The sequence below is a fragment of the Trichophyton benhamiae genome, assembly GCF_000151125.1.
Source record: "Trichophyton benhamiae CBS 112371 chromosome Unknown contig00142.0, whole genome shotgun sequence".
Taxonomy (NCBI): Eukaryota; Fungi; Ascomycota; class Eurotiomycetes; order Onygenales; family Arthrodermataceae; genus Trichophyton; species Trichophyton benhamiae.
Genome location: NW_003315099.1, coordinates 165,241 through 189,625, shown reverse-complemented (window position 1 = coordinate 189,625; position 24,385 = coordinate 165,241). Strand labels below are relative to the sequence as shown.

At 51.4% G+C, this 24,385-nt stretch overlaps 10 protein-coding genes across 10 annotated transcripts; 3 read left to right on the top strand and 7 right to left on the bottom strand.

Moving 5' to 3' along the window:
* Positions 1–46: 46 nt before the first annotated feature.
* Positions 47–466, bottom strand: ARB_00626 (uncharacterized protein; the record flags this gene model as incomplete). The annotated part of the gene is made up of 2 exons (XM_003013035.1): positions 47–238; positions 341–466. 2 exons carry the CDS (start codon positions 464–466, stop codon positions 47–49), a joined length of 318 nt encoding a protein of 105 aa, XP_003013081.1.
* Positions 467–1,698: 1,232 nt separating this feature from the next.
* On the top strand, positions 1,699–3,260 carry ARB_00625 (uncharacterized protein; the record flags this gene model as incomplete). Its single annotated transcript, XM_003013034.1, has 2 exons — positions 1,699–2,337; positions 2,493–3,260. 2 exons carry the CDS (start codon positions 1,699–1,701, stop codon positions 3,258–3,260), a joined length of 1,407 nt encoding a protein of 468 aa, XP_003013080.1.
* A 429-nt stretch (positions 3,261–3,689) lies between these two features.
* Positions 3,690–7,743, bottom strand: ARB_00624 (uncharacterized protein; the record flags this gene model as incomplete). Its single annotated transcript, XM_003013033.1, has 3 exons — positions 3,690–5,615; positions 5,672–7,600; positions 7,681–7,743. The coding sequence occupies 3 exons, from the start codon at positions 7,741–7,743 to the stop codon at positions 3,690–3,692; spliced, it is 3,918 nt and encodes a 1,305-aa protein (XP_003013079.1).
* A 636-nt stretch (positions 7,744–8,379) lies between these two features.
* Positions 8,380–9,253, bottom strand: ARB_00623 (small nuclear ribonucleoprotein Lsm8, putative; the record flags this gene model as incomplete). Its single annotated transcript, XM_003013032.1, has 3 exons — positions 8,380–8,729; positions 8,803–8,871; positions 9,007–9,253. 3 exons carry the CDS (start codon positions 9,251–9,253, stop codon positions 8,380–8,382), a joined length of 666 nt encoding a protein of 221 aa, XP_003013078.1.
* Positions 9,254–9,935: 682 nt separating this feature from the next.
* Positions 9,936–10,923, bottom strand: ARB_00622 (uncharacterized protein; the record flags this gene model as incomplete). The annotated part of the gene is made up of 3 exons (XM_003013031.1): positions 9,936–10,230; positions 10,368–10,521; positions 10,698–10,923. The coding sequence occupies 3 exons, from the start codon at positions 10,921–10,923 to the stop codon at positions 9,936–9,938; spliced, it is 675 nt and encodes a 224-aa protein (XP_003013077.1).
* A 1,418-nt stretch (positions 10,924–12,341) lies between these two features.
* Positions 12,342–13,136, bottom strand: ARB_00621 (C6 transcription factor, putative; the record flags this gene model as incomplete). The annotated part of the gene is made up of 1 exon (XM_003013030.1): positions 12,342–13,136. The coding sequence occupies one exon, from the start codon at positions 13,134–13,136 to the stop codon at positions 12,342–12,344; it is 795 nt and encodes a 264-aa protein (XP_003013076.1).
* A 1,511-nt stretch (positions 13,137–14,647) lies between these two features.
* On the top strand, positions 14,648–15,703 carry ARB_00620 (uncharacterized protein; the record flags this gene model as incomplete). Its single annotated transcript, XM_003013029.1, has 3 exons — positions 14,648–15,360; positions 15,420–15,494; positions 15,556–15,703. 3 exons carry the CDS (start codon positions 14,648–14,650, stop codon positions 15,701–15,703), a joined length of 936 nt encoding a protein of 311 aa, XP_003013075.1.
* Positions 15,704–16,255: 552 nt separating this feature from the next.
* ARB_00619 (uncharacterized protein) lies at positions 16,256–17,764 on the top strand (the record flags this gene model as incomplete). Its single annotated transcript, XM_003013028.1, has 1 exon — positions 16,256–17,764. One exon carries the CDS (start codon positions 16,256–16,258, stop codon positions 17,762–17,764), a length of 1,509 nt encoding a protein of 502 aa, XP_003013074.1.
* A 386-nt stretch (positions 17,765–18,150) lies between these two features.
* Positions 18,151–18,861, bottom strand: ARB_00618 (uncharacterized protein; the record flags this gene model as incomplete). The annotated part of the gene is made up of 1 exon (XM_003013027.1): positions 18,151–18,861. The coding sequence occupies one exon, from the start codon at positions 18,859–18,861 to the stop codon at positions 18,151–18,153; it is 711 nt and encodes a 236-aa protein (XP_003013073.1).
* Positions 18,862–22,268: 3,407 nt separating this feature from the next.
* Positions 22,269–23,032, bottom strand: ARB_00617 (uncharacterized protein; the record flags this gene model as incomplete). The annotated part of the gene is made up of 3 exons (XM_003013026.1): positions 22,269–22,396; positions 22,590–22,727; positions 22,753–23,032. 3 exons carry the CDS (start codon positions 23,030–23,032, stop codon positions 22,269–22,271), a joined length of 546 nt encoding a protein of 181 aa, XP_003013072.1.
* Positions 23,033–24,385: the final 1,353 nt, after the last annotated feature.

The following is a 24,385-nucleotide window of genomic DNA, read 5'->3' as shown; positions in this document are numbered from 1 at the left end:
TCTCTACTTGACTGATTAACCCATCTCTATCTCTAGCCTCTTATCTCTACTTGACTGACTCTGACGAGGGGATGATGATGACATTCTTATCTCTTCTCATCTTCGTTTCTTCAACTGTATTCATTCTGCTTTGTCTTTTTTCGTCTTTCTTCTTCTTCTTCTCCTTCTGTTTTCTTGTCTCGTTTTTCCTTTCTTTTCCTTGCTTTTCTTTGATAAACTTATCCAGTCTGCATCTCTCCTACTACGTTTTCTTAATGTTCGTTTGACCCCTCTACCTGTTCGAGTTCAGTTCAGTTCGTCCTGTGTCTTTTTTTTTTGTCTGTGTTCGTGTTTTTAGTACTTTCAACTTGCTGGGGCCTGGAGGGAGGAAAACCGGGAGTGGAGCAGGAAGGGAAAACCAAGCGCAAGGCCGTCTTATGTCCTTTTTCTCTGTCATCATCAGTCGTCGTCTCACTTGTTCCAACATCATATCTCTACCTGTCTTTATGTCTTGTCTTCTGTCTTTAAGTATCTTCTACTTAGTATCTATCTCGTCGTCGTCGTCGTCAACTTTTACTTAACTTTAACCTTTAGCCTTCTCAGCCTCATGCTTAGTCACTCCTTAGTAACCATCTTACTTAAGCCGTGTTACCTCATCCATGACTAAGCCCTTGGCGCTGACTAATCGCTGATCTCTTGCTCTCGAATTCGCTTGCGTCTCTCGCTTTTCTTCCTCTTTATCCTTCTTCTTCCCTCTCTTTCTCTCCTCTCCTCGTCTCGTCGCGTTGGCTCTGCTACACGAACCCGCACCCTCATCCCATCGCCGCCAACCAAGAACCGCCCTGCCCGCAGCGTCCCACGGCGGGAGACCGACCGCCGCCCTGCCCTGCCGCGCCAAACCAGCTCAAGACCAACGCGAGAGCAAGAGATGGACGCCACCTTTTCCACTTCCGGGCGACCCTGTCCGCGCCAAGGGGCTCGGCGCCTGGGCGAGCTTGGCTGCTGCGCGCAGTTAAGCCTTTTAACTGGGCCTTTAACTGGAGTTAGTTAAGCCTTTAACTGGGCTTTAACTGGGCTTTAACTGGGCCTTTAACTGGGCCTTTAACTGGGCCTTTAACTGGAGCCAGCTAAAGGCGCCTGCAGTCAGTTAAGAGCGCTGGGCGAAAAGGTCAGTGGAACGGCGGGCTTTAACTGAGTCTCTTAACCAGGCCTTTAACTAACCGCCGGAAGCCCAGTTAAAGACCGCGGAACCTACTACTGACTACGCCAGCTACACCCAGTTAAAGCCCAGTTAAAGCCCAGCTAAAGCCTAGTTAAAGCCCAGCTAAAGGACTCCTGCCCAGCCTCCGCCCAGTGCCCAGCGACGCCTTTTCGCGCCAGCTCGCTCCTCCCAGCGCCAAACCTGCCAAACCTCGCCGGGCTTGGGGCCTCTTGGTCTTTTCTTGGTCGTGTCGGAGAATCTGGCGGGAAAAGGCAGCAAGACGGCGGACGGAGCGACGGCTGGCACTCCCTCTCCTGTCCTCTCTCTCTCTCTCTCTCTGTCTCTCTCTCCCGCCATATATATATATGTCTATATATATATAACATGTCGCCCTCGCATCGACGCGGGCATCGGTTGCAGACCCTCGCAGGAGACACCCAGCGCCCAGTAGCAGCGACGGCGACGGCGACGGCGACGGCGACGACGACGACGACGACGACTCCGGCGGCCAGACGACAATGAGGACCAGGTCGAAGACGCCGCCGCAGGGCATGAGCTACACGCCGTCCTACGCCAACGACGAGCATCGCCGTATCGCCGCCGCGGCCCTGCGGCTGTCTCATCTACACCCGCCGGCCAGCGTCAGCAGCTCCGGTGCTCCTGAGCCAGACGGGGCGGTCCGGGTGCCCCAGGCCGCATACATCCTCGATGCTGGCTGCATGGACTTCCCCGTCGACATCGAGGTCGTCGACGCAGACGCAGCAGAGGTCGACGCTGACACCGACCGGGACGCGGAGGACTGGCGGAGGATCAAGATGCTCGCCGCGGACTCGACGGGCTCGACGGAGGGCAGCCAGCTTCGGACAGACCTGCTCTCGCACTCGCACTCGCACTCGCTCTCGCACTCCCGTCGCAGCCACCAGAGCCACCGGAGCCGTCTCAGCCAGCAGAGCAGACGGCACAGCAGCCAGGCCGACCACCAGGACGCCGCCGGCCGCGACCATGAAGAGGAGGAGGAAGAACAACAACAACAACAAGAGGAAGACGAAGAAGCAGAGCGAGAAGAACGTGAATACGACGAAGAAGAATATGACGAAGAGGCCGATGAAGACGAGCTTGAGCCTGGCTGCTCGCATGAAAACGCCTTCTTCGTGCTAGTACGTGCTCTCTTGTGTTTTTTTCCTCTCTCTCTCTCTCTCTCTCCCTTCCCTTTTCCTCCCCTTAATTCCTCCTGTTAATGAATCCGATATACTCCGTATATCAAAAAATATTTTACTACACAGACCAACTGACACACGGGTTATTGATGTAGCTCCGGATATCCTTCTGTCTGCCGCCGTTCACCATCTTCGCCGCCCTCTACGCCTTTATATCCCTAATATTCCTCCTCCTCGCCATCCCCCTACGCCTCTGTCCCCCTTCGCACTTCTTCAAACCGCCCACCTCTCTCACGGAACAGGTCTGCCGGCTGCTCGTTCCTTTGCTCCGTCTCAACCGCCGGACTGTCACCAGCCCAACCAACAACCACGATCACCGCCGCCGCCGCCGCCGCAGCAGCAGCAGCAGTAGCAGCCATCACCATCGCCATGACCATCATAGCCACCACGCAAAACGCTCGCGGCGGCACTACAGCACCCACTCGAGCCTGCCAGCGTCCGCCCTGACCTCCCCGCGACAGTCCTATACCATCTCTACCTCTACGCCCGTCTCAGCGTCGCTTTCCAGTTCCACCATCCCCACCCAGCCTGTCACTGCCACCGATTCAGCCAGCACTCCTGCATCTACGACTACGCCCGCCGCCGCCGACAGCTCGACATCAAGGCTGTACGCCAACTACTCGGCCCCCATGCTCGTGGTCGTCCACCTGCTCTCCCCTTTACTCCTCCCTCCCACCTTGCTGGCCGCCTGGATATGCGCCTGCTTCTGGATCTTCGTCATGATCATGGGCAATCCTGACGGCAAGGAGAAGACCGACGATGGCCGCGCTGCTGTCTTGGCGGTTAGGAATTGGTGGTGTCTCTGGCTCGCCAGCGCCAGGAGGAAACGCAGAAAACGAGACCCGGAAGCGGGATCTGTATAGACGGGCTGCCTCTTCCTCCCCTCCCCCCCCCCCCCCCCCTTTTGCTCTTTGTTTTTTATCTTCTACTTGCTATCTATCTATGTATTGATCTATCTTGTGTGTGTTTTTACTATCGTTGTTTTTGCTGAGCATATGTACTTTTTCTTTCTCTTTACGATGAACGAATAATACCACCCAAACCCACCGCATACATACGCCCTCTCCCACACCCTTCGTCTAATCAAGATCGATCGACCGTATTAGGGAATCATCGCTGTTCATGCTAAGTCACACATGCATATAGAGAGTCACTTTACGGAGTAGATAATCGTCACTCTTCCCTGCTCTTAAAAACAAAAAAAGACTTCTGATCGCTGTATAACCATGGATATATCAATCTATACCACACAAGCCATTTTTCCTCTTCCAACTGCCGCTTCTCTTCACTTCTCACCTACCAACTCGCCCCCTACCACCAGCACCGCCGGCACCCCTGGAATCCCTCCTGCGCTTCTCAATCCTCCCGCTTCCCCCGGGGCTGCCTCTCTCTTTGCCCATCCCGAGGCCTCTTCGGCCAGACTTGGCTGCAAGCCCCTTGGCTTTGCCCCTGCCAGCCTGTCCCTGTCCACGCGCCGTCTTACTCTTCTCAACATCATCCACATCCACATCCACATCCACATCCACATCCATCTCCATCTCGTCGTCATCGTCTCCCTTCTTGCTCTGGCTGGCTCTCAGGCGGCCCTTTTGGCCCTTCCGCAGCGCATCCGGGCCACTGACGGCAGTGACATAGGCGTTTACACCGGACTCTGCGCCCGCACCGCCGGCAGAAGCGTCCATCTCGTCGTCATGCTCGCCCAGAAGCAGCTTGCCGTCCTCGTCCATGCGCGGGCGGCGTTTCTGCTTATGTTTCGACGCTAGGAAGCGCACGCTGGGCTTGGTGCTGGATATACTCGCCAGTGCATCGGGGGCAAGCAGGTCCAGCGGGTTGGATTCAGGCGAGAGCTCACGGATGTATTGCTCTCCTGTATCGCCAGCACCAGCACCAGCACCCGCACCCGTACGTCGTCTGCTGCTGCCTTTCTCCCTTGACGAAATGGCCCGCTTGGTGGTGTTGCCTGCACTGTCGATTTCAATCTCGCTTGCGTCCGACTCGTCGCCTGACATGAAGTCCGAATCAGAGCCGTACACTGCCTTGTCGAACTCATTGCTGAACGACTTCTGTCCCGCCTGAGCAGACTGCTGGCCTCGGACATGATGTTGTTGCTGCTGCTGTGTATCCTCGTCGTCTTCGTCGTGCTTTGCTTCCTTCTTGCGTTTCTGCCGTTCTCGTTCCTTGCGTATCGATACAACCAGCTTCCGATCTGACTCTTCCACCAGCCCTTCCACAAAGGCCGCTCCGAATTTACGTATCAGCCGGTCCAGTATGCCTTTGACTTTACTCCTCAGTCGGCCCTTGTGCTCCTTGCTCCACATCATGAGCTTAGGCACCGCGGACGGGAGGCGCGGCTTGAGCAGATCGTCCGGTAGCGCTACCACAGCCACTTTAACGAAGCCAAGCACCGAACGGACGATCTCACGGTTGTTACTGGTCAGGAACAGCTCGATGGTCTGCACCAGGTCGGACTGCATCGAGGTCGGGAGCTGCGAGTGATACTCGAACAGCAGACGTGACATGGCCGTTACACTGGCCGCAACCATGTGTGGTGAACTACCGGCCAGACCAGCAGAAACCATTGTGAATAGTTCCTCAATGGTGGCGGGTGCGTCTGGTGCGTCGTCTGGCATATGTGCTACCAGCGAGTTGCGGATCTTCGTGCCCGGCGGGTTGCGTTCGGAGTCGATCATTCGCTGCGAGGTGTGGACAAGCAAGGCAAATGCAGCTGTCCGTGCCTTTTCGTTGCTCTCCTTGCAGCCCAGTACGACCTCAGAGAGGATGCCGGGGATGAAATGGAGGTCTTCGGTCGGTAGGTGGGTGATGATCTCGTGAATCGCGAGCAAACGGTCCCGGTGAGCTGGGGCAGGCGTCTTGTCTGCTGTTGACAGGATGAGGGCCTGTAGCTCCGAGCTACGTTCGCTTAGAGCTGCGCGGCCGGCCTCTGTGCCTGCAAGACGGGGGATGAGTTTGTATGCCTTTTTGATAAGCTGGGGGTCCGAAGAGGACTTGTTCAGCACCACCGAGGCAAGCGAGAAGAGAGTCGCAAAGCTGCTGCGAGGTAGGTAGATGGACATCGTCACAATAAGATCCATCAGTGTGTGCGAGGTTGGAGGCATCTTGTCCTTGCGACCCGTGCTGGGCTTGTTGTTGGCATTGACTTCTTCCTCTAGAGCGCCCTCCAGCATAGACGTTACTCGGCCAAACGTTTCAATGAGTTCCTACTCTTGTTAGACTAGTAATAGAAGTAGTATGTATATGTAGAGTAATAACATACCTGCTCGCCTGTAATGCTCAGATATGCGTTGATGCATTGCAGGATATAGCCCCTGAACTGCGGCAGTGTCTGGCTGTAGACATTAAAGAGCACCGCAAGCATGTTTCCTGCAAACCCAGAAAGATGCTGGATATTCTTCCTCGCTTCCTCCCGGGTAACTCGCCGCTGCAAGACGAGATCTTCAGTCTCTGACTCAACGGAGGTAATCGCCTGGTTCGACTCGACCAGGTTCTGCAGCGCCTTGCACACGTCTACTCGTAGCTCTGCCTGCTTATACAGCACATTTGACAGCAGCTCGGCAAACGGCTGATCAAAGGCTTCTCTCATGTCCAGCGGCAGTTCGCAGAATCCAGGCAGGCAGGCCCAAGTCTGCTGTACCAGCGTCTCGAAGATCTTGACCTCAACAGTCTTCTCTGCATCACCGTAGTCCATCACCCGCTGATACAGGGCTTCACTCAATGGCACAAACTCAGAGCGGAAGTAGGCCAGACTTGTGTTGGCGACATGGTCTCGTAGAATAGGCAGAAGCCACACTCGACCGGGTTGGCCGGCCTTTTGATTCACGATATTGAGTGGGATGATATCAAGCACAGCCTTGGGGCCCATGACATTGATGGCAGCACCCAGCACCTTCTCGGCCTCCTTTTTGCCCTGGAAGTTCTCGTTTGCACGCAGATCACCAACTATCTTCACCACCTCGTTCATCACAGGCGAGCTCTTCCACTGCAAGGCGTTGAACATGGCTTCGAGGACATTGAATACCTCTGATCGAGCAACTTGGTACTTGACTGCAAGCAATCCCGTAGCTGACCTGGCCAGCCTTTCAATGATCTTCTCATCGTACACTGATGCCTCTAGCAAAACAGACTCCGGAACACACGCAACCAGAAGCGAAATCATACCTTCCGAGGCAGAAGTGCGGATATTCCGTGATGGCGAGGTGAGGAAGCTCGCGAACAGGTCGAAGAGCTCCGGCAGCTTCTCAAACGTTTCCTGCGCAGAAACCTGGGCAGAGACATCGTAGCCTCGAGACAGAACTGCAATCCACGGTGGGAGCAGCTGCGAATCGTTGTGTGCTGGCTTCAGCTCTGATATAGCGTCTAGCAGACGCGGTAGCTTGGAGGAAGTGAACTCGTCTGCCATTCCTGTAAATATCACTTCAAACACCTCGAATGTGCCCATGGTAAGGTACTCGTTCGACGACCGGGCAACGTTCATAAGCAGCTCGCACAGTGGCTCGATCTTCCTGCTCGGCCAGCCTCCTGAGGCCGCCGCAATAGCCTTGACAAGCTGCAGGGCATGCGACACCGCGGGTTCATGATGCTGCTGTTGCTGCTGGTGGTGGTCCGGCTGATGCTTCCCTTTCCTCCCCTGCGCCTTCAATGTAGCAGTGACACTGTCATTTAGAGTCCTCAGTGCCGTCTCAGCGCATAGATCAGCCGCAGGGTGGTCCAGCGATGGGCTCGGCGGGGGCTGTCTGAGTATCTGTATCAGCGCATCCTGCACCCTCTTCCGGACCTTTGGTCTGTGATCGACCGCCAGCGCCAGCATGCCCGCAATGGCCCTGCGAGGCCCGATCTCCGACGCCGGCAGCGCCCATGCCGCCGCGTCCTGCGCTATCAGCAGGTTCTGCAGACAACCGACGGACGACTTGAGCAGCGGGGCCTCGACTTCGGCGAGCGTCAGGGCCGGCACCAAGCTGCCCAGTATCTGCGCAAACTTGGAGCGGAGCAGCGGCGCGGGGACAAAGGCCGAGACCGTGTCGAGCAGATATACGACGGAGGTTGCCAGCTCTTTATTCACGATGCCCTGGGTGGTGTTGATGGACTGCGGGAGGAGGGCGAGCAGCGCAGCAAAGTAGGCCGTTGCGGTGAACTCGGCATTCTGGTCGCGCAGGGTGTCTTCGACTGCTGAAAGGACGACTCCGGTCTGCGTATGCCATTGTCAGTTATCTCTCTCTCTCTGTCTGTCTGTCTGCCTGTCTGTATAGCTGTAGATGGGCTGCTTACATGGTGCTGGTTCTGCAGCTTGGGGGACTTGATCTTGTCCAGCTTCTCGTGCAGCGACGCCATGACGGCGAAATACAGGAGACTCGCTCTCGCTTCCTGTCTCTGCTTCTGCCGGCGATGCTAGAGTCGAAGCTGTCACCAGCTTTTGTTGGTGGTGAAGCCGGAGTTACTTCTCTTCTTCTTATGCTCTTTTTATGGTTTTCGAGATAATTTTTTGGCGTCGTTATTTTTTTTTCTTAGTTGAGCCAAGTGGGTTTTTTATCGATAGCGGAAGTTCAGTGTGTGGGCCAGCAAGACAGCAGATTATTTTTTAACGAAGAAGCAGAAAAAGATAGTTCTATCTTTGATCTATAGACTCGAGGGTCAGATGGATAAGAGAGACGGGGTTGGTAAGAGAAAAAAAAGGTGGTCTGTCATTGTGTGAAATATAAAACAGACGCTTTGGCGCAGGAGATGCATTTCACAATATTCTGCATGGCCTGGCGTATCCATCTTCAGAGCTCTATTTAGACAGGAAAAGGGAGGGCACCTTGGGCAGACAGAGCCTGTGCAGGTGGCTCCCGGGCAGTACCTGGCATAGCTGGTTGTTCACATATCAATGCTTTGTGTGTGCTTCGTAGCGGTGTCCAGCATAGTCCTTAAGAGTAGCAGCACTATTTCGTGTAAAGACTAGATTAGATCTGATGGGGGGAAGTCATTTCAGAAGAGAATCTCTCCGCTGTGCTCAGGCTCAAACCCGAGGGCTTGCAAATGCGTGCTTCGCCTCTTGTCCTTGCGTTTCCGCCGCTCCTCGGCCTGCTTCTTTAGCTTGAGGACTTCGGACGCAGGTGCTTGTCGGTAAGGCTCTGGGATGTCATCATCTTTATCGAGGTCCTGCATTGGAGACATAATTAGTGGTTGGAGGCTGGTATCTTTGCAGGGACATTGACGTACAATCTCTCCAAGAAGCAATACGTTCTCTCCTCTGACCAGAAACACTCCACGAGGGATGTCAGCATACAGATTCTCGGCGTATAGTCGTTCAATAGTGTCCTGCAGTACAATGTTGGCTGGATAGCTGTTAGCCTTTGTATTCTCTCTATTAACGCAATGCAGGGACTAGGGAGATGCCCATTGACATACCGAATTGGTCCCAGCTTCGCAATACTCCAATTAACTTGCGGCCATCACGCAGAACCAACACCAACTTCTCTGCACGCCAGATATCATGTATCAATTAGCCACGACTTTATAAAACCTCACTCTCCGATTCCAGATGTACCCCAAATTCAAGCACACACACACACAAGTTCCCCCACTATCAGCGCGGAAAGGTAAGGATCTCACTGTCTGTCAAGTCTAGTAGCTGTGCCGCAGTCGTAAAGAGCTGGGGAGGCAGCTGAGGAGGGCCCTGGGGCTCAAGAAGCGGAATAGCGGAAGCCGGGGGGATCTGAGGCTGCTGCAGCTGCTGCGGTTGTTGCTGCTGCGGGTTGCTCGGCGGGCTGGGTCCGTGATGTCCTCCGCCGTGGGGATGGCGCATAGGATCACCTTGCCGCCCTCGCGCGGCCTGTTCTAGTGTCGGGAAGTTCTCCATCGTATGTGTATCTGGGAAAGGGCGTTCGTAGTGATGCGCTTTGGATGTGCGGGTGAGGTAGATGTAGATGTCCAGGTCGGTAGTATTCCGTCTGCAGTGAAACTCGCTCGGCGTCAGGGTCTTATGCAGCGGCCTCTCCTGGGCATCGCGCTTCGCCAGTCTCAGCGAGCAGAACAGTCGACGAAGATCGTGAATGCGCGCGCAAAAAGGAACAAGACGAAGAAGCTGAAGCCGAAGTCGAAGTCGTCGATTTTGCCCAGTTTGGAAGATCGAAGACGCACTGCCGGATCGGGCAGAAACTACGCTTTCTGGCTTGTTTGTCTCGTTTGCATTTGTTTCGGATTTACATTGTTCCTTTTAATCACGTGATGGAAGTGTTTTTTCCGGGCCTAAAGAGGAAGGTGTTTAGCAGTAGGTAGGGGAAGTTCCATTGATATTAAGAGACAGCGAAGGAGCTGCTGGCGGCTCTAAGATACCTCCATACTGAGTACCTGAATGGATTGTGGGCGGGCTGAAGTTGGAGATGCGAAGCCAATGCCCGACGATTACTACGGAGTACTCCGTACACAAGAGCGATCTTCCAGGGCTAGATCTTCGCTATCAAAGGATATTAATAGAATAAATATGTGACAGCAATTTGGAAGAATCGATCGTCTTACTACGTACTTAGATCTCGCTTAGTTTACCATAAAAATGCCAAAGATAAGACCATAGGATCGAGCTGAAGTGAAGCAGACAAAAATTTATTGTTAGCCTTTGGCTTCAACTGGAGCGATGCTCCTCTGCCTGTCGATCGTTGTGGCTTGGTTGAACCACAGAAGCAAAATAATAGTACATCTCTGGAAGCATGTCTCAGAATTCCAATCCTTCGGGAGGATGTTTCGCTTAACAGCACATCTGGGGTAGGCGATTCAATGCAGGTATCATGCCCGAGAATTGAAACCGTAGCTACCAAGAGGTCAACAGCTGGTTTGATCCTGCTTTACTCCGTATGCTGTGCGGTGTTTTTTGATCCTCTCGGCTGCAAAGAGGAGGCAACAAACGAGCATGGAGAGATATATAAGGTGTAATTGACCTGCTGTGTTCCTCATAATCTTTCCAGGCACAAACATACTCCGTACAGTCATTCAAAAACAATTCCACTTCAGAAGAATCGCAAATATGAAGCTCTCCTTGATCGTCAGCATGATGCTCGCTGCCACCGGTTTTGCAGCAACCCTCGGTGCTAGGAACAACAACCATCTCGCTGACGAGGTAATTCACACCTGCTATACTCCGTACAGCAGCTAGACGTGTTCACCGCTAACACTGAATGCGATATCCAGTGCCCCGTTGACCGCCCGTGCAACCACAACCAAGACTGTGCCGCCAGATACTGCCGTTGCGTGGTTGTAAGTGGATATCCCCTCTTAGCGAGCAATGTTGTCAATCGCCGCTAACGAACTCGCTAGGACAACGATGGCAACAACGGTCGCTGCCGCCCATGGCCAAGCTAGATGCCCGAATATTCCTGTATACAGACCTGTCATTCGGACTTCTGTGGAGGCCGGGGAATGCAATAGAGAGATATTGTCCTTGTCATCATGGTAGCTGGATATAGATGCAATGAAGAACCCCATGTACTCCGTATTGTTTCTAAACATCCAGAAAGATTTGTTAGTTTGCGCCATCAACGAACTATAAAGTAGCATGCAGGAATGAGTAGTATTGACACTAGGGCCGGATATATGGAGGTAGCTAGCGGCGATGGCTCGCTGCCGTTCTCTTCCGTTTAACTAGTTCGTGAACTAGTTAGTTAGTCAGTTAGCTAGTCTCGCAGGTGAGATCGCTCTCCAGACAGAAAAACAAACAAGAGGTGAAAATAGACTCCCCGAAATACAAATCACGTGATATCTATTTTTCAACGACAGCTGAAGTACTCCGTTGGCTCAACGTCAACACGACGTAAATGACACTCATAGACGCGACGGTATCTCCCTCCTACTGGCCGAGCGTGCTATGGATTGGCGAGAAAGGCGGAGCTCTGGCCCTGAATACTGCCTAAGCTGGCTTGGGAGCGTCGATTGCTATTTTAAGAGAACAACGGCAGGGATCTATAAACAGGACGGTTATCAGAAGTGAGAGCCGCATAATACCCCAAAACGACACTCCCCTTACATATGCCAAAAAAGTTGAGAGAGTCGATCACACGACCAAGGGTGTCGTGCCTTGGTCTCCGGGCAATTCTCGCATTATCGTCGGATTCGATTCCCATGAGTGTTGGACAGATATCCTAGCTCGGTAGCACAGACAGCCAGGCGCCATGAGACATGGCGAGTCTTAACGTTGCTCATCTTTGGCCCTGGAATCCTGCTTGAACTGAGTTTCGTACTTGGCCAGTTCAGCCCTAGTACTCCATACTTCCGGGATACTTTCCTGGGTTTAACAGGCCGTCACACTTATGGCATTTTTAACTCTTATATCCCGTTCGTCCGACAGTCCCCCGTTCTTGGCACCGAAAGAACACCCTGCGCGTCTCTTTTAATTTTTAGTATATATTATTTCCTGGCAGAACTGAGAAAAAAGCAGTGGGAATTGTGGAGTGGCCCATGTTTGTTATAACTCAGGGATGTGGAGTGATATGTTGCAATGAGACACAGAAATATTATTGCAGGATTGCCGGGGTAATTTGGTCTCTTATCATGCGCCTGGGTGGCTCCCACGCTGACTTTTCCAATGGTGAGTGAACTGGTCATATCTTTATTTCTTGAGTTTCAAGCTGATGAACTAGACCCTCACCTTAGGAACTCTCCAAATTGAAACTTTCCGCTTAGATTGCAGATTTGAAGACACGAGTCCATTATCGGCTGAACTAAAATAAACTAAAATATACATGGGGGAAAAAAAAAAGACGAACGTAAAGTATAACGAAGGCAACATTGCCAACATTGCCATCGTGTTACATCATTTGAGAAGGATAATTAATCTCATCCGAAGAGAGGAGAAGGGGAGGTGAGAAAAAAAAAAAAAAAGAAAGAACAAGCCTGCTCCGAACTCAGCTTTTATCGTCATACCTCCCGCGCCGGTGAAGTTTGACCCAAAATACTTTCTATGTCAAAAGCTTGATTGGGCGAAGGTTTACCTTCTCTCGTGGCCACCGAGTCATTTCATCCAACCGGGGATCGGACGGGAATCGAGTTAGCAACTCTGCAACTAGCCCGGCTCCGAGGCCTTTAGCCCACCAGGTGCGAGGTTCCATAAGATGCATGAGAACCGCCCAATGCATAAAGAGAAGCAGTACTAAGGGATTGCCGCGCCGGGCTTCGCATACAGTATTCTTATCCAGCATGCTTAGCCACGATAATACCAGGCTCTGATCTTGTTTCTCACGGAATATTGAGAAACATAGCTCAAGCTTGTGGACTAGGCGCTTGAAAACGTTATATTCTTCCGCATTGGCAGAGGCTAACGTCTCATCCGTAAAGGCCATTAACTTTCGGAAGGCAATTTCAGTTCCTGGCTCGTTATTTACCGGGACATCTTCTGATTCTATCCTGATGCTTGACGAGAACCAGCCGATTTCCAGCCAACCTTCACTAACTGAGAAGATGCCTTTGATTCCCTGCAATAACTCGAATATTGCTATCACATCTTCAAGTACAGTCCCGCTTTCCCTACCGCCTGGCGCTATCTGCGTTGAGGAAAATGTGAAAACCGTAGTGATGATGGCAAAGGCAAAGACGGCTTCACAATTGGCCGGTGTGATGTTGTTTAAGGCCTCACGGAAAGGTGACGAGGCAAGGGTATGGTATCGAAGTGCAGCATCAAAGTACGAAACAATTTCAGACGGATGCTTTGCACTTGACGCTATATGCAGGGCTGCCAACCCAAAAATCCCATCCATCAAAAAAGGACTAGATATTGCCAGGCGTGGGATATGGACCTGCCAGGCATACCCGTCTTCGGGCACGCCAGAAAGACTTTTATATGAATCGGTAGTGTATTTGTGGGCTAATTCGAACTCAAGCAGGCGGACGGCAGGAGGTAGAGGAAGAATAGGTGGTGCTACAGGAGGTGGTGGGCCTGGACTTGGCTCGGCCCGCCCATTATGGTATTGGTTACCGCTGGGGACGGGAGGCGCGTTTGGTGATAGGGATGATTGTATGGGTGACGCTTCGGCAGACGTCGTTGAGGCTGCTTTGACCCGGCGAGCAGCCGCCAATGAGTAAACGCAATTTATCTCTCGATTCTGACAGTTGGTGCAAGGAGGACCTCGTTCGTCACACTAAAACAGGAGAGAAACAAGAAATAAGCATGGGGCCAGGCACCTTCGCGGCTGATGGGGGAGGGAGTTGGATGTGGATGGGCAGATGTATTGAAATCCCCATATACTGTGCGTTGCCCGGTACGCAGCAATATATTATGCCTGACCGGCCAGGCTCCATCAACAACCGGTTAAGGACAGAGAGATACGATGCCATCGGCCCTGATGCAGACAGCATCCATCCCACGCCTTAACACGACCCAATAGCTAGTAGCAGCGAGGGGGGAAGCCTGCGGTGCAAGGGCAAACCGAACGAAAAAAAAGCTCTGCTGGCTTGGACAACAACAACCCTACCTTGACTCGTCTCTGCTTGCACTGGTCGCATCCATTCCGCGACTTCTTGTGCGATCTCCGGGGCGCCATGTTTTGACCAGCAGTCCCGCCGCATTAATAACAGCCATTACCTGCCGGCATGTCCCAGAATGACAGGTCGCTCAGTGTCCGCTGGCCTGGCTGTCACCGTAGCGTGGTTGGGATAAGGCTTTTCGGGAGCGCTGGCCAATGATGCCGGCGGAAGGCCCGGATAATCCACCGTCCAGCTCTGAGGCACGCAAGCAGCGATCATCGAATTAACGAGCTACGAACCCCCCTGACTGGCTGCCAGCACTCTTCTGGGGACAAGCTACCTCTTGCTTGCTTTCTTTTCTTTTCTTTTCGTTTCTATTCTTTTTCCATCTCCAAGCTAGCCAGCCTGGACATCCTGCACGGGTTTACGGGAGACATGGCCGACCCCGTGGAGCCCATCCAGGGTTCGGAACGCCTGGAGAGAGAAAACGAGAGCGAGAACGAGCGCAGGAATGCGAGAACGACTCGATATCAAGTCCTCCCCGGCCCCCGTCCTCGCCCAGCATATTATTATTAATGAACCGGTACAAAAAAGTTATGCATAATTCATGACTCCGTACTTATGGCAGGCGATATCCGGCTGTCTCGTTCTTTTCTTCCCTTTTGCTCTGCTGGTTTCCCTTCCTCCTACGTCTTGCTGGGCCGGACACAAGCCCGATCTCAAATATACCCTCATTAAACGCTGCTCATTAACTATCCAGCGGAGAAACACCAAATAAAAAAAAAATAAAAAAAAAAAGGGAACAATGCCACAGCCAAGTTTTGCTACGTGTACAGAGGTTGGGCCAGCGTGCCCTGTGGTGGCCACCACCTACGGCTACTATCCCCAGCTCGGGTCAAATGCCTTCCTGACCGCATTCTTCGCCTTTCTGGCTCTCGTCCAGCTAGGCCTTGGAGTTTTCACTCGCACATGGTCTTTTCTGATTGCGTTGTTCATGGCCTGCGCCCTAGAAGCGATCGGGTACGGGGGGCGTCTGCTCATGAACAAGAACCCCTGGTCGAAAGACGCATTTCAAATCCAAATTGTCTGCCTCATCCTGGCTCCCACCTTCTTGGCTGCTGGCGTCTACCTGACAATCAAGCATATCGTCATCTTTGTTGGCCCGGGGCACTCCCGTATCAAGCCAAAGCTATACACATGGGTGTTCATTCTGTGCGATATTGGTTCTCTTATACTGCAATCAGTTGGTGGCGGGGTTGCTGCCGCAGCAACTAAGAGTAACTACAAGCTGCTGAACGTCGGCAACGGTATCATTATTGCCGGTATTGCTTTCCAGGTAGCTACCATGTCGGTTTGCGGGCTTCTTGCCCTTGAGTTCTTCATCCGAGCATACCGAAGTGGAAAGGGATTTTCTTCCAGCGGCTTGCCCCATGGAGCTGCAGCACGTAAATCGTTCTGGATCTTCTGTGCGGCAGATGTCTTTGCCTATACCGCCATCCTGATCAGATGCATATACCGGTAAGTGCTCAAGATATGCTTTTATCCTGGGGCTTAATATTTACAAGGTGGTTGTATAGTCTACCTGAGATGGCCGGCGGCTGGGGCAACCCGCTCATGCGAAATGAGAAGGACTTTCTGCTCCTCGACGGAATGTAAGGCTGATATGATGTCTCTTGTACACCTATACTTGGTTAATGACTGACACGACCCTAGGATGATTGCTTTGGGCGCTGCCACATTCACCATCTTCCATCCCGGATTCTGGTTCCCACCGATGCGAAAGGGCGGTGCAGGGTCGAAAGACCTTCAGGGTATCCCTCCAAGCGAGGGAACCAGTGTAAACGATGCCGCGGAGAAGTAAACACACTCAGCACCCAAAAGCAACCTAATCTCTCCTTCATCTTCTTATTTTCTTTGAATTTTCGGGGCTGGTGTTTGTCGCTTGATGTGCAAACCCTTTCCTTTATTTATTTACCCCGATTTCCTGAACATATTTTTGATCAATGTGCCGTTTTAGCGAAGCGTCCCTCCGTTTTCCTGATGAGCACTTCTTTGGACGTATATAGATGATCTGCTATTTAGAATCAATTGGATTGTTTACACTGGAAAGGCCCGAGTTTTTGTTTGTGATTCTTTTATAGGTCGGGATGCCAGAGAGTTTCGGGGGCTGAGGTATGTCGTCATAAGCCCCTTTCCCTTCCAATCATGTCTCTACACAAGCTGATGGCAACTTGGATATCTTGCCTCTAGATATTCATTGAGGGGTCCCGTCTTCCATAATTTGTATTGCTGTGTGGCTCTCTGCCAGTGTTGTCTACTAGATATGGCTGCCTAGCACATCCATATAAGACTATATATTGACATACGTTACATGACACCCTCGTTATTCGACGATAAGCGAATAACCGTTACCATGGCTCCGTCGAAGCAAATATTCAAGTGTATCGGCATCGTTGGAGCGGGGAATATGGGGGCCACGATGGCGTTTGGCTTTGCTGAAAGGGGCATCAAGGTGTCACTCTGGGACGCCAAAGCCGAGAATGTGAGGAACGTGATGGACAAGGTCGAAGGAGAGAAGGGAGTGGAGGAGAACATACGGCCATTCTACGATATCCATGACTTCGTCAAGAGCGTTGATGTGGCAATCGACCAGGACGGACGGGGTCGTCGACCGTTCATCTTCTCAATCACCCATGGCTGGCCGGCAGACTGTGTCTTGGCCTCAATGATGGATGACCTTGAAGATGGAGATATCATACTCGATGGAGGCAATGAGAATTATCGAAACACGGAGCGAAGACAAGAGGAGATGGAGAAGCAGGGAGTTAGTTGGATTGGGATGGGAGTGTCAGGGGGCAATCACTCGACTAGACCTGGACCTAGTCTAGCACTTGGAGGTGACTCTGATGCCATCAGGGCTGTGATGCCCCTGATGAAGGAGTTTGCAGCGCAGGACGCTCGAACTGGTGAATCCTGCGTGGCCAATGTCGGAACCAGGGGTGCAGGCCACTATGTCAAGATGGTTCACAATGCGATTGAGAACGGAATGCTGTCTACCATATGTGAGGCGTGGGCATTGCTGCATTATGGCTTGGGTAAATCATATGATGAAATCGGGGATATATTCGAGAACTGGAACTCGGAGGGACCCCTGAGGAATACGTTCCTTGTCCAGATAGGGGCCAGCATCTGTCGAGAAAAGAAGAAACCCCAGAAGGACAGCGATAAAAGCCAAGCTGCCGACAAGCCCTATATCCTGGATGACATGCCCGATGCTGTAAGACATGCAGATGATGACGACACTGCAGGTACACTGTACTGGTCTGTCATGGAGGCAGCAGACCGGCACGTCTCTGCTCCCAGCATCGCAGCGGGCCAATTCCTGCGAGTCTCCAGCGTGAACAGGAGACAGAGGCTCAAAGTGGCCCAGAAGCTAGGCATAGCGCCCCCGAAGAGGCTCACGCACATCCATGATGTCCCGACCTTTGTCGAAAAGCTTCGAGACGCAGCATACATCTCCATTCTGGCATCGTTCTGCCAGGGACTCGAGCTGATTGCCCGTGGATCCAAGGATGAGAAATGGAACACCGATCTAGGAGACTGTCTGAAGATCTGGCGGGCTGGTTCGATCATTCAGGCAGAGTATATATCCGACCTGTTGATGCCGGCGTTGACATCTGGAGCTCATATCATGAACATGAAGCTGGTCGATGAAGTTGCTGCCGCTATGAACAAGAACTTTGACTCCCTGAAGCAGGTTGTCCTTAAAGGCACTGAGTCAGATGCATATATCCCATCCCTGTCCGCGAGCCTGGAGTATCTGAAGTATGAAGGAGCCAAAATGCTGCCAACGCAGTTCATGGAGGCTGAGCTGTCTTTCTTTAATGCCCATCGCTATGACTGGCCGGGGATACGGGGATAGTCGGGTTAGCTACATATCATGCAATCTCCCATTCTGTCTCGGGGGGTTTTTCGGTTGATCTATCAAATTTATCTTCTCGGTTTCAGCTTCAGCTCGTTACCTGTTTTATATCCATCACGTGTTGCTATTTGATTGCAATTATTTACATGAAAGCGTTCTCGAAACCAGAAAAAAAACAAGGCATGCATGGCTAATATCAGATAAGTAGTTAACTATCAGATTGACCAAATGAAAGAAAGAAAGGATTGAATCAAATTTGACGAATCTTCTCACTAATAAAACAAGAATCCAAAATGCGCGAAAATGGGGTATGCAGATGCAGGCTAACTATGAGAGACATGAAGACGGTAATAATATAAAGGAAGAAAGTCATCGAAAAGTGGTCGTCATAGATGGATCTTCGACCTTGAGCCGGCATTTGAAAGACGCGGCCGTCGTTGTCTACGCTCCCTCCGCGAGCTGGTCTGGATGAAGTACGGCTCTGCAGCGGAGCCATTCTGCGGGAGATGCGGCGGCGTCTCTCTCGTGAGCTGCAGCAGCTTGAACTGCTCTGTTGATATGATACCCATGCAGTACATATGGCGCATCAGGTCAAAGTCCGGACACGGCTCTACCTGGCCACAGGCTCCCCAGCGTGGATGTTCAGCAAGGATATGATCCAGCATGTTCTGCCATGCCTCTCCTCCCACGGGCTGTTGTTGTTGCTGCTGCTGTTGTTGATGCTGTTGATTCGGCATCTCTATCTGCAGCTGGACAGGCTGGACCTGCGGATTTGAAAAGACCTGCTTGCACACTATGCAGCTCACTTTGCTCGGGGGTTGATGGGACATGAGATGGCCGGTGACGTGCAGTTTCCAGTCCTCGGGGTCTTCGAATGATTTATCGCATTCGAATATTCCGGCAAAGATACACTTGAGGGCGAACGGGTCTAGGGTCTCGTCATGGTCAGGGAAGGGAGCTGGCAGGGCAACGACAGGGCCGCCGTCGTTCTGATGGAGGATCTTGGGCCGGGAGGAGTAGACATGCGGACTGCGGTCTGTCGAGTCGATGCTGGAGCCAGAGGGCATCGACTGCGGCGTGCATATCGAGACAATCATGCTGAAAGTCGGTGTAGTTACGCCGGCGGACGGGGCTGCTTAAACTAGATGCTCGACACGACGGAGAGGGCTCGATAACTACTGCATCGATGTCTCAGTCCGGTGGGCAAACCTGAATTATACAGCCAGGATAGACAATAATTATGCAGAAGAAGACGCTGGAAGGGCAGCGAAGTCGACCTCTGGTCCCTGGCCTCGACTTGTATATAGTTGTACGCCCTCTAAACCGCCCAGCGAAGTGCCCAAACCCGCAACGCAAGACGGCAATAATATCGACTCCAGGACCGAAAACAGGATATAAATATGTCTTGTCTATGTGGTTTTTCCCTTCACCCGGCCCGCTCCCACGGAATTTTTGGGCGTCCCTTTTGGCCCTCTCCTCTCCGACAAGGATCAAATCAGACAGCGTGGGAATCGCAGCTCTCACTTGACTTACATCTCATCGACTTGGGCACAAACCGCTGCATAAAAAGGAGCCAAAGACGCAAAGAATAAAAGGAAACAAATCGAACCCGACCAGTCCCAGGCCAATTGACTAAATTTTTTTCCCTCCCTCTCTCTTCCCTTCAACCTTTGTGTGTGGCTTGCGGCAAGTCAGAGCTAGCCACGTCGATGTCCCACTCGCAGCTGCATGAGCTGCGGGGATGGAAAAAGGCGGTTTTGATAGACGGGCAGCCAACCGCTCGATGCTGTCGTGCATAGCCGGGGCCGTGGCACTGCGGTTAATGGTTTGGATGCTGCGGTTATGGCTGCAAATAACCTGCGAGTGTGACTTTATGGCCGTCAATCCAGAGGCATAACGCAGTCCTCTGTAGCCAGTTGGGCGTCTAGTTTGCGCTTGCAGGTTCGATGACCAGCTGTTCGCCGTGGACTGGCTTGGGCGATGTATTCAGCTTCGTTTACAGGATGAGCGTGTTCCCTCTTGATGAACTGGCCCCGGGACGCAAGTGTGCGGCTTCTGGCTCTGCATGCGCAGTATGTCCATAGGCCCAAGCAGATCAGGCCGTCGGAAGCAGTTACGGTCTATAGTTATGCAAAGGCCAGCTGTTCGCCTAGGGTATCCAAATCTGCATTCAATGTAGAGAAGGCTAAGTAGATCTCCAAACTGCAAGATGTTCAATATATTTCATAGTCTATCCGACAAATAACTAGTTAACTATCTAGTCAAAGAGTAGTCCATAATGTTCTGTCTAAAGGATTTTCGTGTGGAATCTCTCCCTTTATAGGCAGTTAGATAGACATCCGTTCGATTTGCAAGAAAGAGTAATTTTTTATCAAGACCCGAGCCACAGCCAGATTCTCCTTGGTAAACCAGCCAGGGCCGTCCAAAATTCCAAGCCCAATCCACCTACCCAATTATCATACTAGCAGTTTTCCCACCAGTTTAGTAGAGAAGTACTTAAGGTGACTTTAGATAGTAAGTGGAATTCTTACTATGGGAGAACTACAGGCTATTTTCTTCGCCCGAAGTGCAGTGAGTGGATCAGATACAGTGTGTTTTAGGTATTGCTCGTCTTTGTCCCAGGCCTGGCTTACGTCGAAGGCCTTCCACAGGGGGGATCGCGTGAAGGTATGAGCTAAGGACTCCATTCTGTCTTTGAGAGATGCAGGACTCTTGGGCGCTGAAAATGTAGTTGTAGTTGTATCCAGATCTCTCTGCTTAGGCCTCTTCTCTTTGGGGGTTGTCGGTTATCTGAACGAGAAGGAGAACTCCGTAGCCGTCCATAGTTGGGTTTGTTATTCACAATTGATACACGGGCATCTCCAGCTTTAGGTTGTCGGGGAGGCGTATCAAGTATTGCGCTTTATTTAGAGGAGGTTGCTTGCTGGGGCAATCGAACGTCGTGATGTAAACGCAACAGACCGAGTGTGAGCAATAAAGTGAGCCTGTCGCTGGGTCGAGGGCCCTGAGCAGAACTTGCCCTCCGATAGTTAGAACATCGAAGGGTCTCTAACGGCCATGATATGCAGGCATTGCGTTTCTGGGGGTATCCAAATGACTGGTTACCCAGCTGATAAAAGGGGCGGCGGCTTGAATGGTATCGGTGAAGGGGTCTCCTCGCCTCACTCCTCGGGTTATTGGGAATTCTTCTGATAGCCATCTATTGATAGACACCTTCGAGGAGACACCTTCGAGGTGGCCAAGGTGTAGCATCCCTTTATTGCTTCTATAAGTGAGTCTGGGGGCGTTTCTATAGATCACTCCGCTTCCCGAGGTTCTTGAACCACAATACAAGCTTCGGGAATCGGCGAATAGCTTGTCGAGTCGAGTACAAGACGTGGCTCGGGAGTAATTTGGTATACCAGTGTATAAATAAAGAATATATAGTTAGAGGAGGTGCTGTCTCCGTAGATCCCAAGGCTCCATTACGGAGCGAGCGGCCTGCCAGGACTACTCTACAGCAGTAAAGCAGCTTGCATGCGAGAGATTGCGTTATGATAATATTGCTTTCATGATAATCGCAAGGAATTGTATGCATCTCGCCTTCAATGACCTGTAGCCCCATCCTGGAGATTCGGCTCGTTCGAGGATAGCTCAGATTCATCATCGGAGTTGCTTTAGCAGTGTTGATATGGGTGGAATATAGCCTCCCATCTTTTGGTTGAATGGTACATTGCAAGTTATTCGTCCCTGGATATTTCGATCTCCTTGATGTAGGGCTTCTTAACGGGGGTGCAACGGGTGCACGGCTCTTCCCTTCTCCATGGGCTTAAAGTCGACATCTTTTCTTCGGGTGGTAGCTGTAAAGGTAGTTATACCCTCCTAGGTGTCGTATACTTGCATCTGAATGATTATATAGGAGAGCTGGAGTGGGATATAAATGTGCAACAAGTTGGCTTGAACATACGGCACAGGGGGCAATGTCGAGCTTTCTCGTTGCCGGCCTGACCTCCTGGCGACTGATGTGTTTGTGTATACCTGGCGGAGTTTCAGGGGCAAATCCAGGGGGGTTATCGTGATAAAACTGTGGAAATGGTGGAGTCGATGGTTGGAGTAGTGTAAGGAAGAGAAAGAGACAGAGGAAGATGGAGGAAGATGCTGGGTATTTATAGACAGCCTGGGGGACTAGCTATGCTGCCAGAGTGAATGCATTCCGGTAGTGAATTAGCCGGAGATGAAGCCATATCATCAATGAAAGGAGACCAGGAAGTCTCGCAGCCGGTATCCCGCATACAACCATAGCAAACAGGCCATTCAATCAGAGGAGTGACTGGAACTAAGTCACTTTACCTAGGCCTGCTCCTTAAACCTGCTCCTTAGACATGCTCCTTGGGGTATGCTCATTGTGCTTCTTTATCCCTTCTTCCCGGGCTTGTCATTATTATATCAAACGGACAGCTTATGCCACTTACCGCTAAGCGGATGTTCATCCTTTGGAAGATTCGACAGATCCCAGAGACAAGTCTTAGTAGCGCATGTAATCATCCGTGCTTTCATCAAAGGACTCAGCGTAATCATGGCCTTCCAGCCACTCATCGGCAGGCGTAGCGGTTCCATGTCTGAGATAGAACTCCGTCAAGGTATCATTCAACTCTATCAATCATAAGCAACATTCCTCATCTCAAAGAGGCCAGCTTGTCTTACCTTTCAACGTCATGGGGGACGACGGCTGGAGGGAGAATTCACAACGGATATCTCGCCCTCGCAGGAGCACAAGGGACTTGGGTATCACGGTCCCTAGAATGATCAGCCGGTTTCCACCGTTAGACACACATTGAAGACGTACCTTTAGGAATGCATAAGAAATGAGGAAATGCATCTGGGGGCTGTCTGTCTGCCATGTCCTCGAGGAAGTACTCGTATGACATGCGTGTTGACTGCTGCATCCAACGAGTATTTGCCATAAAGACCGCCCCGTTTGACACTACCCACACAGTAAGTAAGCATACGAAGGGAATAAAAGAATAGTAGGTTAGAAGATGCCATACCGATATTGGTAATCCCTGGGTATACCAATCCGTCTTTGGAAATCTCCACGCCATCTGCATACTCAAGGTCTTCGTTTTCCTTCTTTAGTTCCTTGTCATAGAGCCGGGAGTCCCGGTGAATCTGGAATCGATAGAGGGTGGCAGGAAAGGTATCATGGATGGAGGTAACAGTAAGATGACGCCGGGCATTAAACACAGGTTTAGCCCTGATTATAGGGCGGAGTACGGCGGTTCTAAACATGGTGACTGATTGATGATTGATATACTCCGTACAGCAATGGCAGTTTTCAATTTTAGCAGAAGTTGTGCTTCAGGGGCAAATTAACACCAAACAATTTGATCAAACCACAACTAGTTAACAGTTAATTGATTGGTTAACCCATTATTTTTTAATTCTCGCGGAGTTTAAGCTTATAACTAACTAATTGGCTCGCACTAACTAGCTATGCGTAATAATATAAATGATTTATTTCGTCGATCAATCCTGGAAGAATCGCACGGTCTATATAACTAGTAGCCAGACAGCAATATGTCGAGATTCATAAAGTCCTACAGCGTAATACCAAAGGAGCTCTTCCGCATAAACAACGGCCGTGTTGTTCGTTTGCGGGCTTATCCTGGTCCTCGACGGCCTCCTGGGCTGTTTGATCTCCTGACGCACAACGGAATGGTGCAGCCAAAGGCACTCAACCCGGCCACTTACCAGCGTAAGAACACCAACCACCTTGTACAATCGATATAAACACCAGTATAAGGCTAATTCATGTCTGTGTTGATGAGATTAGCACCGAACGGGGCTTCAATGCGGCCGAATACTCCAAAAATGCAGCAGAATGCAGCCAGCCTTAGGGGTAGTTCGGCCTGTATTTACACGTTGGATGCAGGTTAGTACCCAAAATACGTCAATTTTGGCTCAATATCGAGTCTGACGATATACTCAGGCATTCGAGTACCGGACGACCTTATACTGGTCCATGAGTTCAAAGATCATTACTCCCTGCAGGCCAGGAACATCATGACGGTAGAAGGTAAGCCGGACACGCAATCCATCGATTACGGCTTGACTAACTGTCTAGATCTCAATGCCAAAATCACTCGTTTCCTCGAGGGCAGCGGTCGGTGTCTGTCAAAGGACGAGTGGCTGCGAGAGTACCCAGAGGCCACGGAAACAGAGTAACGAGACGGAGATCACAGCTGTTGATGGTGGGTTTTGTAAGAGGATCGAGGCGATGGAGAAGAGGGGTTCACACACGTAGGGTTATGGCCCAGAGGCATTACTTACCTATGTCGATATTTAGTATCCACAGTGATAGTGAGGCTCATGCGGAACTCGAAGGAGTGGCTTTTGCAAGGCGTAGGAGGCTAATTGGGGTATTCGTTTTGCTTGCAGGATCAGTAGTCAATGGGCCAAGCTGAAGATAGCCCGGAATCTCCGTCATTGACATAATAAATCCTATCAGATCAGCTTCACTTCCGCCATCACTAGTAACTGCATCGGACCTACTACGAGGTAAAGACGTCTGGCTTTGGGCGTTGAAACGGATGGACGGTGTATAAATATACTCATGGTGACAGTCATAGTCTGCTCACCACC